This window comes from Eubalaena glacialis, chromosome 9, assembly GCF_028564815.1.
Source record: "Eubalaena glacialis isolate mEubGla1 chromosome 9, mEubGla1.1.hap2.+ XY, whole genome shotgun sequence".
NCBI lineage: Eukaryota > Metazoa > Chordata > Mammalia > Artiodactyla > Balaenidae > Eubalaena > Eubalaena glacialis.
This window is the reverse complement of record NC_083724.1, coordinates 11782019-11802178: the sequence shown is the minus strand read 5'-3', so window position 1 is coordinate 11802178 and position 20160 is coordinate 11782019. Positions and strand designations below refer to the sequence as shown.

General features: G+C 51.4%; 2 protein-coding genes across 4 annotated transcripts in view; one reads left to right on the top strand and one right to left on the bottom strand.

Annotated features, from left to right (window-relative positions):
- The window catches only part of NEK6 (NIMA related kinase 6), an 84040-nt gene extending 71569 nt beyond the window's left edge, over nucleotides 1-12471 (top strand). For all 3 annotated transcript variants that reach the window (XM_061199947.1, XM_061199946.1, XM_061199945.1), the window contains exons 8-10: nucleotides 1118-1212; nucleotides 7748-7861; nucleotides 10904-12471. In XM_061199947.1, the coding sequence (XP_061055930.1) occupies nucleotides 1118-1212; nucleotides 7748-7861; nucleotides 10904-11014 (320 nt within the window). In that variant the 3' untranslated portion in view covers nucleotides 11015-12471. The remainder of the gene's footprint in view (nucleotides 1-1117; nucleotides 1213-7747; nucleotides 7862-10903) is intronic.
- Nucleotides 12472-13525: 1054 nt separating this feature from the next.
- Nucleotides 13526-20160, bottom strand: part of PSMB7 (proteasome 20S subunit beta 7) — a 56713-nt gene continuing 50078 nt past the window's right edge. The window contains exons 7-8 of the mRNA XM_061200975.1: nucleotides 16161-16312; nucleotides 13526-13757 (exon numbers count right to left, since the gene is read on the bottom strand). Coding sequence (XP_061056958.1) covers nucleotides 13646-13757; nucleotides 16161-16312 — 264 coding nt within the window. The 3' untranslated portion in view covers nucleotides 13526-13645. The remainder of the gene's footprint in view (nucleotides 13758-16160; nucleotides 16313-20160) is intronic.

Genomic DNA, 20160 nt, shown 5'->3' with positions numbered 1-20160 from the left:
TGTAGTAGATACTGCCAAATGGTTTTCCAAAGTGATCGTGCCATTTTACAGCCCCGTCAGCAATGCATGAGGGTTCCAGTTGCTCCGCACATCACCACCTTGGTTTATCTCAGTCTTTTTAACTTTAACCATTCAGGTGGGTAGGTGGTAGGTAGTACCTCATTGTGCTATTAATTTGCATTGCCCTGATGAGTAATGAGAAACACAGTATCGTTTCATGTGCTTATTGACCATTTGGATATTCTCCTTTGTGAAATACCCCTTCAAGTCTTTTGCTAATTTGAGGGAGGGGGATGTTTGTCTTTTGTATATTGATTTATAGAAGTTTTAAAATATATTCTGTATATGAGGCCATTGTTGGGTATATGTTTTGAGATGATTTTCTCCCACTCTGTGGCTTGCCTTTTAACTCTCTGAATGGTTTTTTGGTGAACTGAGTTCCTAAGAAGTTCCTAATTTTAATGAAGTCCAGTTAATCAATCTTTTCTTTAATGGTTAGTATCTTTTCTATTCTGGCTAAGAAATCTCAGCCAACCCCAAGTCTGGACATGCTGATTGGTGCTAGTAGCCAAGGGTGGTGGCTAAGAGTTCAGTTTCTGGAGCCTGAAGATCTGTGTTTGAACCTCAGTCCTGCCACTTTTCGGAGCCTCAGTTTCCCCATCTGTAAAATGGGCTAACACACGCGCCGTGGTTGGTCCACATTCACAGTGGCTGTTTTCACTGTTGAGAGCCTTATCTGGACTCTCCTGGGATTCAAACAGTCACCTTAGAGGATATTTTGGTCCGTTGCTTCCCAGAGCCTGGCCACTGTGTCCCACTCCCCCCGGGCAGTTGGCAGAAACACCAGTCTTCAGCCGCTCAGCCTCCAGACTGATTGTCAGGTCTGGGTGGGTCCCTATCTCCAGGGGCTTTTAGGGCCCTCCCAGCGTGGGAACCTCCAGTCCGGCCCAGCCCTCTCATTTGACAGAGGAGGGGACAGGAAGAGAGGGCGAGGGGGCCGCCCAGGATCCTGGTGAGGCTGAGGCCAGGCCTCTCCCCAGCCCTCACCCTCCCCACCTCTCCCTCCTGTGCTGCCCCTGCACAGAGGATAAGCACCCATCCTTTTGGTGTGTTTCAGTGGGGACACCATACTACATGTCACCGGAGAGGATCCATGAGAACGGCTACAACTTCAAGTCTGACATCTGGTCTCTGGGCTGTTTGCTGTACGAGGTGAGTGTCTGGCCTGCAGCTCAGTGGCATTTGGTGGGGCGTGCATGGTGGGCACCCAGCTGGGGCAGGCCTGGTACCATCTGGGTCCTGTCCTTCACCCCACTCGGTCCAACGTCTGCCTAATTAGCAGTGTCAGGCTGGAAGAGGTTAGAGGGGTGGTCACTTGCAGGCTAGGTGCCACTCACCCTTGGGATGCTCAGATCTGGGAAGGGAGATAGACTTGAACCAGACGGAGAGTCCAGTGTCTGCTTGTTGATGGAAGGAGCACAGGCAGGGGGATCTGGTTGCCCCGGTTTCCCTGGTAACCAGGGTGATTCTGTTCATTATTTGTCATTTATCCATGGATCAGGCCCCATGCCTCTGAAACGCTCCCCACTGAGGGGTGGTCACGTTCTTCCAAGCTCAGCAACGTGGGTCTCACTAGAGACCACCACCGTCTCCCCTGGGCTGTGAGATGGAGCCACCAGATGGCCGTTTCCAGATCTGGTGGCCACCCTGGACGGAGGGACAGGAATATTTCCGAGTCTTGGTAGGCTCAGACATGAGACAACATGAACTCGTAAAGCCCCCATCCATTTTGGCCAGCCACCGGGGACCCTGGATAACTGGGGGTCTAGGGAGCACAAGCCACACTTGGCCATGAAGCTGTTGCAGCTGCCGGTGAGAGGTGGGGTAGCCTGAGCCCTCTAGTATCTCCAAGTTGGCGGCCACACCCTCCCACCGCCCTGGCCCTGGACCATCCCGTGCTGGGCGGGATTCCATTGGTCTCCTCATCTGTAAAATGGGAATATGCAGTAGCTGTCCTGCATTGTCATAGGCCAGATGAATGAAATAACAGATATGAAAGACTTTGAAGACCCTCTAGGGCTATGAGACACCAAGCGTGGTTTGGGTTTAAAGTTGGAACCTTGATTATTTTTCTGCTCTCCCTGGGGTGGACTTGAGCATCCCTGGAATCTGGCTTGGAACTGATAAGCTGAAGAGTCTCCTAGGGCAGCGATGCACAGGATAATGTTGTGGGACCACTAGGAGTGTCTTGGAGTTGCAGAGACTGACTTCTTTGCTTCCTTGGGAGTATCGATGCTGGGAATTGAACTCATGGCCCGTGGGTATAAACTTCGGGACTCAGCTGCCCACTGCTGATGCACAGGGACCGGGGCAGCTATGCAGTCGGGGTCTCTTGGCACTGGGATTCCCCGCTCCCTGCATTACAGACGGAGACCATGAAATCAAAACTCTGATCCCTCTGCAAGGTTTACACTTCACAGCATCTTTCTTTTTAAGCCAGTGGCCTCCTATTAATAGCAGACATTTTATTTTAAAAGAGTGGCCTTGTGGGTAAAGATGAAGCCAGTTGGAGTTGTGGCCCTTGTGGCGTTTGTACCTGAGCCCCCTTCTTCTGGAGGTCCGTAGTGTGGGCGCTCCACGGAGTCGTCTTGAAGGTTTATGGTGAGTCAGGCCCTGGCAGTCAGAGGTGGGGAGCAGACCGTGCTTTCCGGGACTCACAGGGGTGTCTGTTGTAGGAGGACTTCTTTTAATGAGCACCAAACGGGAGCAGCTGCGTCCAGGCGGTGCCCCCAGTGGGGCTGCAGTGGCTGAGGGTGCAGAGTGGCTTCTGGCCCCTGGGGATGAGGAGGGCAAAGCTGTGAATCCTTCCCTCGTGGGGAGCACGCAGCTCCCATAGCTGTGGTAGTTTGGGTGGGAGAGAGGCGGGGCCTGGTGTGGGCCCAGACCTCGGTCAGAAGGACCAACCCGAGGTCAGAGCTCAGCTCCCGCTCACCCCCTGAAGGCCCTGGAGCTCCAGGAGCTTCAGTTGCCCAAGTGTAATGGGAGTCACACCTGCCTCATGAGGTGTGGATGGCACCTGGCTCAGAAGGCTCTCCGGCAGTGCGGGGCAGGTCTTTGAAGCGGTTACTGCCCACCTCGCTGCCCAAGAGCCCCCTGAGCTGGTGCCGGCGAGCAGCTGGCCACGTTTCCCTTTTCGCTTTGGCCAGCGGGGAGCCAAAGTCCAGCCGTCGTCTGTCCCCTCGGAGACTCGGCTTTGTCCTCCTGCCCTCGTGGATACTGTCCCTAGTCCAGGGTTCTTTACTCTTCCATTCTGCGTTCAGGATTTCTGTAAGCCACTTCCTGCCTCTGTGAATCGTGTGAGTCTCCAAACGTAAACAAACAGGAGACGAGGGTGTGACTGGGCCCTGCTCCTGTCCTCAGGGCTCCTGTGCTGGTGCCACCAGCTCCCTAGAGGTAGACAGTCCTGAGTCCCTGCCTTGGGCGCCTAAACGCACTTCTAAAGAGGCAGCGTCCATTAGCGGCGCCCCAGCCTGGAGGTGCCGGTTTATTTCATTATTGAGGCTCGCAGCCAGGGAGGGGCGTATCAGCAGTAGGAAGTCAATGAAATCAGTCAAGTCCTGCGTCCGCGGGGACAGCTGACCTGAACCCAGTGGCCCCGGGCCTCCCGCAGAAGAGGGCTGGCGTGGCGGCCCCTCTAAGGGCAAAAGACGGTGGGGGCCCTTCCCCAGGCTGCCACCCCCGAGCCCTGTGGGAAGACAGAACCAGACGTTTTCCCAGCAGACAGGAAGGGCCGTGGTAATTGGAAGGAAACGCCCCCCAGACACGACTGGAGCCCCCGCTGCACAGCCTGCGGTGCATCCTGAGGGCACCAGCTATAGATCTGCGACAGGCTCCCCACCTCACCCGCACACCCAGATCACATCCGAGGATTCTGGGCAGATGCAGGGAAACACACCTGGGCCAGGGCGGCAGGTGACGGCACAGAGCCAGAGAAAACCTGCCCACAGTGGGGACAGGCCTGCCCTTTCCCACAAGCCTCGGAGCGGGCTGGAAGTCTCAGGAGCGCCCTGGGTTAGGTTCCTACGGCTGCTGTAACAGATTACCGATTGACTTCATACAACTTAAAATTATTCTCTTATCGTTCTGGAAGCCAGAAGCCCAAAATCGATTTCAGTGGACTAAAGGCAAGGAAAATGAAAAGACCACCCACATTCCTTGGCTTGTGACCTCTTCCTCGTATCACTTAAGTCAGCGCACCTCCTTCTCCTCTTCTGTACTCAAAAATCTCCCTCTGCTCCTTCTTACAAAGATACTGTGATTACACTTAGGGCCCACCTGGATCACCTGGGACACTCCCCCCATCTGGGGATCCTTAATTTCATCACATCTGCCAAATTTATTTTGCCACATAAGGCAACAACATTCGACATTCGCAGGCTCCAAGGATTAGGACATGAACATCTTTGGGGGCCTTTATTCAGCCCACCACACCCCCTTCCACCTGGGCATCCAGATGTCACTGAGGACCTCCCGAGGCCACCTTAAGATGCTGATGTTGACCCGTGGCTAGTGAGGAGCCGCCGCAAAGCACTGTACCTGGCCTGAGCTCCTCAGGGTGGGTGCCAAGTGGGATCTGTCCTGAAGAGGTCAGCACAGGAGAAACGGGCCAAACAGCTCAGCCGCCGGGAGCAGCACTGCCCTGGACATTGTAGTGAATCACAAGAATCACACCAGGCCAGTCCCAGCTTTGCTGTAAGGGAGAAAGTGGGCTCAGAGAGGTGGAGAGACCTCCCAGGGTCGCACAGCAAGGAAGTGACCTAGATGGGCACTGGTACTGTCGATGCCTGCCCTCCTGTGAACAGGAGCCAGGAAGGGACCAGTGGTCCTTGTGGAGCCAGGGCCTCTCCCCTTCTCTCCAGCCACCAGGGAAGGCATGACTGGTGGAGAAAGAGATGCAGGGCCTCTGCTCAGAGCCCCTTTGAGGGGAAGGCCCGGTTGTGAGGATCCCCCAGCAACTTCAGTGGCCCCTCCAGGAGCTCCCAGCAGGGATGCCCAAGCTTGGCCTGTTGAAGACCTGGCGCTTTATTTTCATTACCCGGCACATCCCGTGGAGGCACTCAGCAGGCTGCCTGGGCTCTGCAGGATTTATTTATTTCCATGGGAGCTCAGCTCTGAGCAGAGCTGAAGGAATCAGGATCCTCAGTGGGGGGCCTTCTTACAGCAGCCTCAGCCTGAGGAGGCTGAGACCAGCAAGAAAGTGGGCCAGGGGACAGGTTCAGCCGTGCCTTGTATGGAATCCTGCTTTGGAATTCTGGCTTGAGCCAGAGAATGGTCTGGATACCCCCTACCTCGTGGGGAAGCAGGGCTGCAGACTGCTTGGCAACTAGCCTCTGGGTTCAACCTTCACTCCCGGACAAGCTCGGGAGATCCTGGTGATGAGATGGATGTCCGAGGCCAGTCGCTGTGCACTCTGAGTCAGAATCCCCTTCTCCTTCTGACATCTTAAATCACACACCGGTTTCCCTGAGCCCTCCCAGCGGGGGCAAGTGGCCACACTCTCCCATTTCCCCGGCTATGTGTCATCCCAATAACGGCAGGCAGGAAAAGTTCTGCATTTGAGGAGCAGCGCTGAGAGCCGTGATTTTGGCAGTTCTAACAAGGCCCCAAACAGCAATTCCTCCTCTGCTTCAACCAGTCAGAGGTGGGTGGTCGCCAGTACGAGGAGATCTCGCCATCCGGGGTAATCGTTCTAATCCCAGTGTCTCAAGCAGCCCCAGAGGTTCCTTCACAGCCCAGTGCTCTGATCTGGGTGGAAGGCCCGTGGCCGGCAGCTGGAGGGAGGCAGGCGGGACGCTGCTTCCGCTAGAATCTGCATTTATGGATGCAGAAGCCACTGTGAGCCAGGGAGGCAGAGAGGATTCCTCTGGCATAGCTCGCTGCTGACCCTGTTCAGAAAGCTTTTCTGAAACAGTGTTGGGAAGGTGCCAGGAAGGATGGAGAGATTCTCTGAAGGGAACGGCAGATACGGGGCTCATGCCTCGCCATTCTGGGGCTCTTTTGGAGTCCCACACAGCAAGTTCTGTGCAAATCAGATCAGGCTGGCTTGTTGAAAGGATCACCCAGTCCCTCTCCCAGGTCAGACACGTGAAAAACCAGAGCCCGTGTTAGTGGGGCCAACATCCTTTCTACTCTGAACAGACACGCTTTCCAGGAAAATCCATCTTAATCCTCCTGCCGTGACTTGAAGGGCACCACATCACCCCGAATGACTGCCCTGGAGCCTCAGCTGCTCTCTACTGTAGCAACAGATGTCCTTTTGAAACTGCCCAATTAACCCTTTGCACCCGAGGTTCTCATTTTAATTATTGGAAATACATCACCCAAGTGATGCCATTTTGCATGCTAGATGGTAAAGCCAGTTCAGTCAGGCCGCCTGAGCCCACAGGGGGCAGGGCCTCTGCATACTTATCCTGCCCCGCCAAGTGCCAGGGCCACTCCCTGCAGCCGTCCCGCAGGGGTGGGTTTCACGGTCCAGGCGGGTTCCCAGCCCTCCTCAGAGGGGCCCAAGCCCCTGGTCAGGGGGAGTAGACACCCATGTGAAAGCAGTCAGTCAGGGCCCAGGCACCTGGCCCACAGGTGCTGCCCGGGGCAGACTCCTGACCTGGGTCAGAGGAAACCCCCAAGTCTCCAGGCCACACTGCCTCTCCCAAGGTCATCTGGAAGCCCAAGGACACTGCCTGGGCTCTGAAGACCTCTGTGCGCTTCTGAAGGAGGCAAGCCCTGCTCTTGCTGTTGGGATCACCTGACCTGTTCACAGGGGTGAACAGAGCATGGGGCAGACCAGGAAACTAAAGCTGATGCGCTACCATGGGTTCCTCCAGCCCGGAGACAGGGTTCACCCACCCACCTTCCGGAGCCTGAAGGGGAGTGAGGATTCCTCAGGTGTCCCACAGGCCCCGGCTGTGGAGTCTATGCCGAGTGGCCCTGGCAGCCCAGCTCCTTGAAGGGAACCAGGGCCAAACGGACAGGCGGGCACAATTACCCGACGGCACTTCATTAGCAGGCGGTGTCGGGCCGTCGTTTGGAGGCAGGCAACAGTGAGCGGGAGTGGCAAGCAGCACTTGAATCCCGTTACGGAGTAATCAGCAGATGGGGCTGGCGGGCGCCGTGCTGGGCTGCCTCACGGGCAGCCCACGGCTCCTGTGTGCCCCCGTTGAAGACACCCCCCCCCGTCGTGCTCTGAGTGGTGGGGTGGGGAGTCCGGGTGGTTCCCTGACTGGGTGAGAACCCGTTGGGGCCTCCACGGTCCCCCAGCAGAGGGCCTGTTTTCGGGATGGAGCTAGATGATGTCCGCTCAGGTTGTGATGCCTCCTGTGCCAGCCAAGCCTCACCACAGCCCTGCCTCACCACAGCCCTGCAGGTGGAGCTGCGTCCATTTTCGATGAAGGAAACCAGAGGCCAGGCGTGCGCCTGCTCACGGCTGGCCCTTAGGACTCAGCTGCCCCTTCTTTACTGCCTTTACAGTTTTGTCACTGAAACCTCTGTCCTGTTTAATTTGCTTATATAACAAGGATCGTGTTAAAACTGCCACTTTCTGTTGAACCCCAGCTTCCTCAGGACATGGGGGAGTCTTGCTGGACAGCCGCTGCGGTGAGGACCCGGAAGCACCACACCCGCATGCGGAGCGGCCCCTTTTGCCCTGGACCTCAAGGCTGAAAACTCCTCTCTCATCCCCCTCTCCTTGCAGATGGCAGCTCTTCAGAGCCCCTTCTATGGAGATAAAATGAACCTCTTCTCCCTCTGCCAGAAGATCGAGCAGTGTGACTACCCGCCTCTCCCCGGAGAACATTACTCTGAGAAGGTGAGTTTGCTGCCGCCGGGGCTGGGCCTGGTGAGCTCCAGACGACCCGCAGGGCTCGAGGAGGGGCAGCTCCAAGATCCCAGGGCTGTGGGGCTGAGCTTGGGTTCACTTAACAGAGCCGAGAAGGAAGATTTCTGGGGAAGTGACTCAGAAGGGGAAACAAGCAGACTGATTTTACCGGAGGTCTCAGGGACCCCAGTGTGGGCCCCCCGACAGCAGGGCTGCAGGCCACCCACTGGCAGGAACCAGCAGGAGCTGGCCCGTCGGCACCCTCCTGCCCGTTTGGCTCCCAACCCAGTGCTCGAGTGGGAGGCTCGCTGCTGCAGGGCCCGGAGACGGGCTCCCGGCGTCCAGCAACGGGAGCCAGACGCAGTGGGTGGCAGGGCCTGGCCGGCCCCACACCACTGCTGGCGGCCACTCTGCTCCCATGACAGGGAACCAAAGCAAGCAGCCTGGTCTTGCCGCCACAGACCTAGGTCAGACCCCTTGGCCTTTTATTTTCAACATTCTACACTGAGCGCAGGACAGCGTGACAGGTCTGGCCATCAGGCTGTGACAGGTGAGGCTGTGGGAGAGCATCATCTGCCTCAGTTCCCTCATCTTGAAAACAGGCCTAATATTTTGCCTTCATGGATAAAAAGTGAGGATGAGATGACAGGCTTACAGCACAGCGTGGTTAAGAGTGTAAACAGATGCACAGGTTTACACACTCCCCTCACTATTCTTCGGCAAGTCACTGAATTGAGTCTCAGTTTCCTCATCTGTAAAATGGGATAATCCTGGAATCCACCTCATTGGATTAAGGATTAAGGCAATGCATTTACAACCATCATCATCTGGCTGTAGCACAGGGCCTGGCTCAGAGTAAATGCTCAATATGGGTTATTTTTGTTCAAGGTCAATGCTAGTGGGTGTGATCGGGAGTCTGAGCCCTCCATGGGCCCACCCTGCAGGACCACAGGCCACTGCCTCATAATAATAACGGCTCACATTTATGATTTACTGTGTTGAATCCCCCCCTACCCCACCCCTAATGCCATTTTACCAGGAAGGAAACTGAGACACAGACTGGTTAAGTAACTTGCCCAAGTCACGTAACTTGCTTGTGGTGAAGGCAGGGTTTGACCCAGATGACCTGCGCCTAGCCACTGCGCTATCCTGTTTCCTGAGGGCACCCGCCCCTCTTCTATAGCCAGTTGTCCAGCCAGAGTGAGGAGCCGTCCATCCTGCTCACTTCACAATCCTGAAAGCTCTGGAAGGAGCAGCCCTTGCCCACCAGGGCCCTGGGTCCGGGCCGGCCAAGCTGTAGCAACCAGGTGCCCCAGTGCGTGCTAACCCTGGATCCAGGCAGGCCAGCTAGAAAGGTCATCAGCCACCCTTCTCCTGGCACCCTCTGCTCCCAGTGCCATGCCTGCGGCTCTGCGGACTCCCAGCAGAGTAAGGGGCAGGAGCGCACATTCCTACAGAGTTCTTACGAGTACCTTTGGAGGAAGTACTTGTGCTCCGGAGTGGAAATTGGCAGGAAAGGAAAAACTAGTTAGAGCTCTTCACCAAGTTAATAGTTGCATTTGGTTTTTCTTCCCCATCTTTTGTTTGAATTTGGAATTTTGTTTGTTGTTGGAATTTGTTGAGAAGCTTGGAGCCATGCCACTTGGAGCAAATGACAACTTCTCTGTGCCTCAGTTTCCCCATCTATAAATGGGAACCGTAACCTCTGCCTCATGGTTATGAAGCTGAAATGAACGAATCCACATAAAGCCCTCAGCCCTCTTCCCTCCCAAGTCAGTCCTTCCAGCGTCCAGAGCTCCTGGCTTTCACCCGTTATGTGCAACTTCTGGAGGTGCTAATTCTTAGCACTGGAGCTCCTCAGCACACCTCACTTTTGAAGTTATATGTCCTCTTAGAAATGGAAATAAGACACTATCTCTTCTGAAATTTTCAAACATGCACTTATTGCTAACTGTGTGGTTTACAAATGAGCAATTCGGGTCACAGAGACTTTACCTTAATGTGGTTTTCTCGGGCACTTTAACCTGTCAGAGGCCAACCACAGCTACCTTCCCCTGAATACGCTAAGGTTCTGAAGAATATGGTCTCATCGTGGGCAACCTCAGACTCCAGGAGTGTCCAAGCCGGCTGCAGGCTCAGCTGCATCTGGCCAGGGGCTTCCCAGTGTTTATACAGCAGTGAAATCCCCAGAAAGGCAGCAGGCAGTTTGGAGCGTCTCCTGGGGGAGGAACCCCAGGCCCCTCAGCCTAGAACACCTCAGGAGTGAAACAGGGAGTGTGCACCGTAGCCCGGGCCTCCGCATGACCCTTGTGCCCACCCCAGACTTGCTGACCATGCCCGCAGAGTCCCCATGAGCCCCCTTAGTCAGGATCTCCCCTCTCCCTGCTGCGGCCCTGGCCAGCCCCTCCAGCAGCAGGTATTTAAATGAAAAAATTGCAGTGAGCCCAGTGATGCAAGTTAAGATGTAGGCTTTTGAAGGTCATTATTTTAATTACCATTAAAATAATTGGCACTCTGGCTATCAGAAGAATGGAGGTGATCAGAGGATCAAGGTGCCCCTCCCCCACCACGAGGCAGGAGCAGCCTTCAGTGTCTGTATAATTAAAAGCTCCGTCTTTCATGAGCACAATAAAGAGGCCAGGGCGTAGGCAGACTGCAGCTCTGCTGCATGTTAATACATTTATTATGATCAATAAGCCCTTGCCTTGAGTTTTGTCCTCTGGTTTGGGCATCTGCATGACTGACAGCAGACACACACACCGTACACACAGATTTAGCCAGTAGTGTAGGCAGTTGAAAGTTCAACATTATTTGGAGGTACCACTCTCAGGGTCTCCAAGCATGGCCTTTGGGGCCAGACAGGCCTGGTGCTGGTCCTGCTCTCCCCTGGTGACTGTGACTACTCACCCACCACTCACCTGTCTTGAGCACCATTCCTCATCTTCTAGTTGCCCTGAGGGTTCATGAGTTAATGCAGAGCCTCAACAAGGCTGCTTACGAATAATACACGTATCATCATTCTCTCCCTTGCAGTTACGAGAATTGGTCAGTATGTGCATCCACCCCGACCCCAACCAGAGACCCGACATCAGCTACGTGCACCAGGTTGCCAAACAGATGCACGTGTGGACTTCGAGCACCTGAGCGTGGATGCAGTGCGCCTTCTCAGAAGCCACACCGCTCTGCCTTACCTGAGTCTTCTCTCCAAAGTGGCCACCTGGTAGCCGAGACCAACTAAGACAAGAGGGTTCAGCAGGTTCCCCAAAGAGGGGCCGGGCTTTACAGCAGATGCTGAATACAGGGCTGCTGGGGGGAGGGGCACTGGTCACGTGTTACTGGTGGTCAAATTTGAAAGTCCTTTCTTTAAACTGTTGTGAACACTCAGCTGGGTTGTTAACAAGGGTGGATGGTTCAGTGAGCCGCTGAGGCACCTCTTATATCTGGATTGTAATGTGAATCTTTCGGATAATTCCTTCAGTGACCTGTCAAGGTTTGAACTAACAGGAGAATCCAGGAGACTGTGTGATTTGTAGTGAGCCTTTTAAAATGGTTAGTAGTAAGTTTGGTTTAGCTCTTGGAATCTTTTCAAACAATCAAGGCTGTGTGCTTAATTTACTCTGTTGTAAGGGGAGAAAGTGGAAATAATTTTTTAAGTAGAGTGGAGATTTTCCTAATATTTTTATCTACGTTTATAACTTGATGAATGACGATGAGGCGAACCCAGCATCTGCTATAGAGGCAAATAGTATTTGAAAGCCATGAGTGTTTTCTGTGCAGCCCGGCTCAGCCATCCTCTCCTGAACACCTGCTAGTACTAGGCACCTCACCTGCTTGAATGCTGGCAGTTCATTTAATGATCAGTGTTAAGTGTTTTCCTCCATGAGAAGGAAGCACAGGATACGAAAAATATGCGGGCTTTGCCCTCAGGCTATTCTCTGTACAAGTTCTGGTTCTGCACCTTCCTAGCATGACCCTGGGCAAGTTTCTTAGCCTCTCTGAGCCTGTTGCCTCATCTGTAAAATGGGACTAATAACATCTACCTTCAGGGTTGCTGACAGAATTTGAAATAAAATATGTAAGTTACCTAGCACATTGTAGACGATCCAAAAATGGTAGCCACTCACCCCTTCAAAAAGCTGAAGTCCATGGACCATGTAAGTCAAGAGTTAATGTACAGCTGTATTCTTTGTAGGAAACCAGAAATGTGTTCATTTATTTCTTGTTCCCAAATAGGATTAACTGTGAAGACTAATTTATAAATGTGAACTTAAGGAAAACTCAAGCTCTGAAGGAAATAGTTTGAATTTTGTTTTTACACTCAAGTTAATCCTCAAATGGTCTAAGTTGTCATCCACGACTGAGTGACAGTTCAGCCCTCCAGAAAGAGTACATGCCTGTCCGCTCCACTGGTGTCCTGGTCAGGAGCTCTGACCAGGCCTCCCTGGGGATAAAGGATCTGGGCTGGGCCACTGCGCCGTTTCCATGTGTGAACTCTGTTCTACTGTAACACTGTCGGGTTTGAGAAATTTTCTTCAGATGCAGCCTCTGCTTTGTACTCATTCTCCATGGTTGAAATAAAATGGGGTAAGAGGGGTTCCTTCTGTGAATGAGTACGATTCATGAGTAATTTTAAAACAGCTTCACACCGCAGCACAACTTCTAGAGCCTCCTTTAAAAACACAATTTCTCAGGCCCCAGACATTCTGAGTAATCTGGGAATTTTTTTAAGCTCCCCAGATAACTTTGATAAATCGTCAGCCAAGTTGCTATCCTAAATAATTCCATTGTTCTCCCCACCCACTCCTGGCAGTTTAACGAGGGAGGCTGGCCCAAGAGTGTGCTCACTCTGGAAGACCATGGCACCAGGCCTCTTTCTCTTGTCCCCCGAGCCATGCTCGCTCTGGGGGACAGTCAGACCCTGTGTCCTGTCTGGCACTCACCACTGAAAGTTTTTCTGATTCCAGACAGATTTTTTGCAAATACTCTGCTTACGGCTCTCAGAATCCCTACTGTGTCTGTCTCCCTTGGCAGTATCAGCGTTGAACACAGATGAACTTGCTTTCTGTATGCCATCCGCTTTCGACACCATGAGAACAATTCTGCCTACTACTCGGACCCTCTGGAGGTATACAATTTCAACCATTCACCAGGCTTGAGTGTTTGAGAAACGATCATATCCTAATTATTACAGATAGTAAGGCCCAAAGCATTCTTTTGACTTCAGTGAAACTGGCCAAAGTGGAGTTCACCCAGGTTCATGCAGCTATAGCAAAGCAAAACTGTCCACCTACCTGCTTTTTCTTGGTACTCAGAACTGATCATCTCTATTTCTTTCCTACTTGGCTGTTGGGGTAAAAGGCTGTGCTGCACTCATCCTAAAAAAACAAAAACAAAAACCTGGGACTACCCTGAACAAAGAGAAAGTAAGTTAGCACAAGGGCTGCGTGTAATAAATGTTCAACTGAAGAATCAGAGCAACCCAATCTGACTTCCTGCAACAAATGAGGCCTCGTCTGTTTTTAGAAGGGTTAAACTGCTCTTACACCCACCTGAACGCAGAGTAGTATTCAGGGAGGGATTAACATCCTGAAGGGGAGGCCAGGTCGATGGGCCTCAGCAGCCCAAAAAACCACACAGCCCCGAGACTTCAGCCACTTAACTTGGTTTTCATTTTTTATTGGGTTCATTCAGCAAACACTGGCCGAATGTCTTACAGGGGGAGCCTCCATTGCCCCCAGTCTTCTAGAGCAATAACCAGACATCCACCAACACCATTCAGGAAGTGTCCATTGTTTGGACTGTTTCTTCCAGCACCTCAATTTCCAGGGTAGTGACTTTTTCAGTGAGGACTGCAGTGGTCCCTTTCTCACACCTGTACTGGCCAAACCTAATGAGAGAAAAACAAACGCGGAGAGTTAGGATCCCCCCAAGGGGCCTGATGGAGGGCTGGAGAGAGGGACAAGTATGCAGGCAGCGAGCAGGCCTGGACTGCTATCCTGGCTCTCCTGACTCCCAGTTCTGCGACCTTGGGAGGATTCAGCTCCCCCAAGGTTCACTTTCCTCAGCTTTCAAGTGCTACAAAATGGGGATACCTGGTAGACATGACGCACATGAAAAGAGATAATATAGAGCACCTGGCACTAGGTGGACATTCAAATTTCCTTCCCCACCTCACCATCCCCAGAAGATGCTGGAAAGCATTTGGGCCTCTGCCTTCAAGCTTCAACCTCCCTAAAGTACCTTTCAGTAACCAGCAGGAAGCGAATCCTTTCATTAAGCTGCCATGGCCATTCTCTTGAATAGTAACAAGAATGACATAACTGTTACCTTAAACACTTTAAAAATATTTGGAAGCATAAACAGTATAAAAATGACCCGCAGCCAGACTCTGGGCTTGTCAATTTGACCACACTCTCGAGACTCAAGAAGGGAGAGTTAACTGTCCCCACAGGGACATGGTAGATCAGCACGAGGACACACCCAACACCACCCTTCTCAAGGTGAATCTGACAGAGGTTTCTCTGAGCACAAGGCAGTCTAGAAGATAAAAATCTGAACGGCTGATTTTACAGTGGGGCCAGGAATTACAACACTGTCAAACAGCAGCACAAGTCCAACTGTTCCTCTCATCTGTCCCCAGCTGGGACACTATTTCTGTCAACCTGACATGGACTAAGAGGCGGCTGCTGGCTGTGCCATGACTACGTGCTCCCTGAAGAGCCAGCCTCTCAAATGGGAGCTTGTGCTCGAAGACGGCAGGAAGCAGAAAAAAGAGGGCGACACAACAGAGCTCTGTACAAAACCAGGAGTAGGCACAGCCAAGAAAAGCTGGCCTTTATTTCTGCGAAACCTTCCCACGGTCCCCACAAAGTTCTCTTAAAGGATCCGAGCAGCAGCACCTTTTTAAGATGTGCCCCGCCCCTCCCCTGCTGGTGTGAAGACGCTGTTCCTTCCCCCACACTGGATGGACCCGTGGCAGCTTGTGGCCTTGGAGCCAGAGCCCCATGTGACTTCTGTGCGCCTGACTCATCTGATCCACAACGTCTGTGGGAGGTGTGGACACAACAAGAGCCTCCTCACCATCCTGGCTTACAGCACCTGTTTCAGCAGCACGAAGGGAGGGCTTCTACCTGAAGCAACAGTGGGCTGCACAACAGGGCTGCAGAGGAGCCAATGGGAACGTGCAAGGCCAGGTCCAACACAGCCCCAGGCCTGAAAGGTTGCTTCCCTTCCCACCTAGGGCCCGAGAATTCCATGGGCTCATTAGCGATCACCTAGTCTAGCTCCATCATTTCCAAGACAGGTGCCCAAAGTCACCACACCAGGCCATGACAGGTCCCCACCCCGAGCCAGAGCTCTTTGCTGCTGTGCTGCCCTACCCCATCATGAACACGTCTTCACGATGCTGAGCGCACACTGCGGTGAACACCCGCTGGTTCTCAACGTTCTATTTGTTCCTTGTGAATTACTCCTGACTTGGAGTTGAGTACATGTGGTGGGAGTTAAAGCAGCATCGTGGAAGGTGATGTGCTTGCTCTCCTCCAGCGGAGCTTGGGGCTCAGTTTATAAACGCTGCTGTGTACGCTGCTATCAGATGAAGACAGCTGGAGCAGAGCTCAGAAGCCACATTTTGAGCAGCTCAGCCTCCAGGAAGAGGTCAGGCAGCTGGACGGCCATACAGGACTGCTGATGAGCAGCTCACCTGCCACCAGGGCGGGACACCTTCCAGTTCCGCCAGCAAATCAACTAGAAGCTCGCCCCTCGCTCCGAGCTGGACTGCACCACGGAGAGCAGTGCCTGCTCGGCATGTGGCACGGGCTAAATGGCATGGCTCCCTCCACAGCAGGAAGCAACAGTTAGCTCCCAAGGCTAACTTTCAGAGACTCTTAACCAATGGTTGATAACCATCTAGGAAATGGAAACCACTCTGAGGAAAAGCTATGGGTTGGATGCCCTGGAGAATGTACCTTCTCACAGCATTTCATACAGAATTCAGAGGCATCTTTAAGAGACTAGAGAAAGGACAGCACGTGATTCAAAGCTCTCCCCGCAATCCCCAGTCTAGGAGTCTTTCCACTCAACCTCTCCCATCAACATTTTACAAATTGTATCACTTTTCTACACCTGACAGCAGCCCACAATCATAAAACAAATAATGATTCAAAGGTCTGTTGAATAAAGCTGGCTTGGGGACTCTGGCTTTACTTAACGTGGGTAAGAATCAAGAAAACCCTGTCCAGATGCCATGAATATAACAAGGGTGGCCACAGGAAGAATCTCCTTCACTTACCTGGTTCCCTTCTTATTAGGCACTGAGTACGGGCGGAGAAAATCCAGCTTGCTCTTGCTGATGACACAGAGATCAATGTTACTTCCAGACCCCAGGTCATTGAAGATGCCAGCTGCTATGGCTTCACTCACCAGCTTCTTGGCTTCCTCCTCCTGAGAAAGAAAATATCAACAATAGTGTCCCCAGTCAAATGGAGGGCCTGTTCTGATGTCCACAGAGTGCTTTCACAAGCAGTAAGAGAAAAGGAAAAGGAAAAAAAAAGAAAGCCAACCTGTGAGGTAGGCATTGTTTTCAGTGCCTGTTTTATAAATGAAGGAAAGGTCTCAAAGTACCTCAATATCTGCCCAAGGTTTCTCAGCTGGTAAGTGAGAGACCCAGGCCTTTCAAGCCCTTTATGCACACACTCCCTCTTAAACAAACTGCTTCACGTCAGACGCTCACCACATAACTGAGAACTGTGGGCTGACAGGGCAATTTATCATCTAAAACAGGGGTTGGGAAACTTTTTTTTTTTTTTTTTTTTTTTTAATTTATTTATGGCTGTGTTGGGTCTTCGTTTCTGTGCGAGGGCTTTCTCTAGTTGTGGCAAGCGGGGGCCACTCTTCATTGCGGTGCGCGGGCCTCTCACTATCGCGGCCTCTCTCGTTGCGGAGCACAGGCTCCAGACGCGCAGGCTCAGTAATTGTGGCTCACGGGCCCAGTTGCTCCGCGGCATGTGGGATCTTCCCAGACCAGGGCTCGAACCCGTGTCCCCTGCATTGGCAGGCAGACTCTCAACCACTGCGCCACCAGGGAAGCCCTGGGAAACTTTTTACAAAGGGCCAGGTAGTAAATATTTTAGACTTTGTAGATACACAGTCTCCATCATAACTACTCAACTCAGTCATGGTAGCACAAAACAGCCACAGACAATATGCAAACAAGTGGGCGTGGCTTGTGCCAATAAAACTTCATAAAACAAAAATGGGCACTGGGCTGGATTTGGCCCATGGGGTGTAGTTTGCAGGCCCCTGATCAAAAATGTCCAAAAATGGTTGGAATCTGCTTCCTGGTAACATAATGAAGAAAGTCAATATCATGGGGAAAAAACTAACACCAAAGCACAGCTCTGGGGAAATGCTGGCAGAGCCAAGGGTGGGACCTCTTGCCCAAAAGAATCTATCCCCTCCCACTAATGAGTCTGCATGTTCACTGAAGTGATTCCTTTCTTTGAATCACTCTCTTACTTTTCCTTTAAGAGCAAGTCTAAGTCTCCAACAATTACTGGTGGAAAAGTAGGTTAATTTATTTCTTACCAAGAAACATCAGACTCAGGTTAACTACAATGCAGTGTAATAAGGGCTAACGGATAACTGAGAAGGAGCTGTGAGAACACTGGCTGGGGTCCGTAAAGCTTCAGGGAGGGCTGAAGGACAGGTTGCACACCAGGCACTCAGAAAACAGGGCAGTGAAACAGAAGGCAGGCGCCAGAGGCAGCAGGGCAGGACCTGGGGAACACCAAGTTCAAGCTCTCTACGTAACAAGGACAAAAAATGAACCAATCTCCCAAAGAAGAGACTTTAACTTGAGCTGTAGCCCACCTTCCCCGTACACCAGGGCATGAGAGTCCATAAACATGCAAGCTGAAATAAAGAGCTCATCCAAGTAACATCCTTGGAGAAACACGGATGCCCTGCCCAAAATTCCAGCCTGAGATCAAAGAGCAGGTCCACTGTCTTCAAGTCCTGAGAAGATCGGAGAGATCTCTCAGAGCTCCTGCTCCTCTGCCTGCCCTAAGCCAATAAGTGGGATTCCAGTGACATGAGCATTCCAGTGACATGAGCGCCCTCTTCAGACTCAGAGAAGGATAGAGAAGGCCCTGCTGGAAATGGGATCCTCAGCAACCCAGCAGCAGGGGCTGGGGGGGTTATTCTGACCTTTATCCCACCAGGTTTTTCCACTTCCTGAGTAGCACCTATGTGGGGTCAACGGAACCAGTTATTCTCTTGTGCACATACAGCCCCACAGAATTCATTCAAACATGATCCTCTAATCAGACGGTCTCTCCTGGGATTCCCAAGCCTATGGAGGCCAAAAGCCTTACCAGAAACCAGTGAAGGTGGTAGCAAATAAAGCATCCTAGAGCAGGAGATGGCCGCCGCCGCTGCTGCTGCTGCTGCTGCTACCATAGAGACGGCAAAAACCAACCACTAAACTTAACAAGTGCAAAACCATTCCAACTTGCGTCTGTTAATAAATAACCCGTGGGGCGGGGGGGGAGGGGCGTCCTGTGTATCAGAGCATCTTGCTTATACCTCTGCTCCTGACCTACATCTCCTCTTCTCTTCTCTGCTGTTTTACTATTTTGCTTTGTCATCACTGCTTTTCTCGTCACTGCTGCTGATGCCTTGAGCCAGCCAACAGTACCAAGTGGATGTCACAAATGCTACTGGCAGCACTTAGTACTGCAGATTTAAATTTCCCAAATTATTTTATATTTGGGGACGGGGATGGGGGAAGACTTACAAGAAACTGAAATATACACATTATATTAGGCGTGCATATCTGACATCAATCCATTACAATCCACTGATACCAGGATGCGGACAGTGCTGAGATTACAGGTGAGTCTTCCTCTATTTTGCAAATATTCTTTAATGTGAGTAGATAAACTTATAAAACTTAAAAATGTGTAAAATATATTACATATAGCCTGAGTTACTCATAAAATTATCATGTGTGCTATTATTTAAGTGTAATGCTTTTAAAAATTGGAGAAATATACCTTTTAAATTCCTCCCACCACCCCCCCCCTGCAATTCTAGGGAAGATAATCCATTAAGGAAGGAAATATCACAAGTCTCTGATTTTCTTTCCCCAGTCCTACCCACCTCTCATACACACAGGACTGAAGATGTTATGAAATGGAATGAAGCTTACATTTTATTAAGCACCTACTATAATGTGCCAAGTACTGAGTTAGGCACTTTGATGATCATCATCATTTTTACCCCTGCCCTTAACCATCTTCTGAGGTTGGTACTGTCAGAAACTAAGGCTGAGAGAGTGTCAATGACTTGCCCAAGGTCACATAGCTAATAAATAGTTAAAACAGGCCCACTGGGCTCCAGAGCCAGAATGCCACAGCACCACACCAGCTCATAAGTAATCTGTCTCAGCTCTGAGCTGGGGGCTCCTGAGCAAGTTGGGGACAGTGGACAGCAGTCCCTTGATTCAGGGTGTCATTCCCCCATCAGCAAGGATCTTCAGAACCTGAGCAAGTTTAAGAGAAAGATGGTGGTTGCCAACTTCTCTTTGAGCCAGCTAGCAGTCCCTCTGATGGTCATTTCCATGGCACGGGGAAGCATTGTTTCCCAAACTGCCCACAGACCACCACTTAAACATTTCTACAATGTGATATGGCAGAGATCAATATTAAGATCCAAAGTCTTATTTCACATATTCCTCACCTCCACCAAAAACCCTCAAAAGGCAAATAGAGTGAAAATTACCAAGGCTCTTTTGTCTGCCCATTACTTACATAGTTAATGTCTTCAACAAATATTTACAGACACCTACTATGTGCCAGGAATTGTATCATATGACAAATATGGTCTTTTACCACAGTATTTCCATACCCAGAATTCTAGACACATATGCAAATATGCTACTGGGCATATTCATACTGTGTTTTCTTTATAGTGAATTTCACAATTAAACAAGTCTTGTCTTTAACACGTGCTACCAAATATTTAGGAAAACTACTGAGAAAAACCACAAACTAAAAGCAAGAGGTGGGGAAAACACCACATTTTTATCTGTCTCTGGCTCACAATAAATGCAGAAGCATTGTTTCTTCCTTTAGGATTCATTCTTCATGAGGAAATTGCATCTCCCTTTTCTGGAAGAGGCAAAGTGACCTAATAAGTTCTGAGCAGCATCCGCCTGGGGACAGGTGCTACAGAGGGGCTCTGACGAGGGCCCTACAGAGCCTGTGACCCCAGCTGTAAGGCTCTCTCCC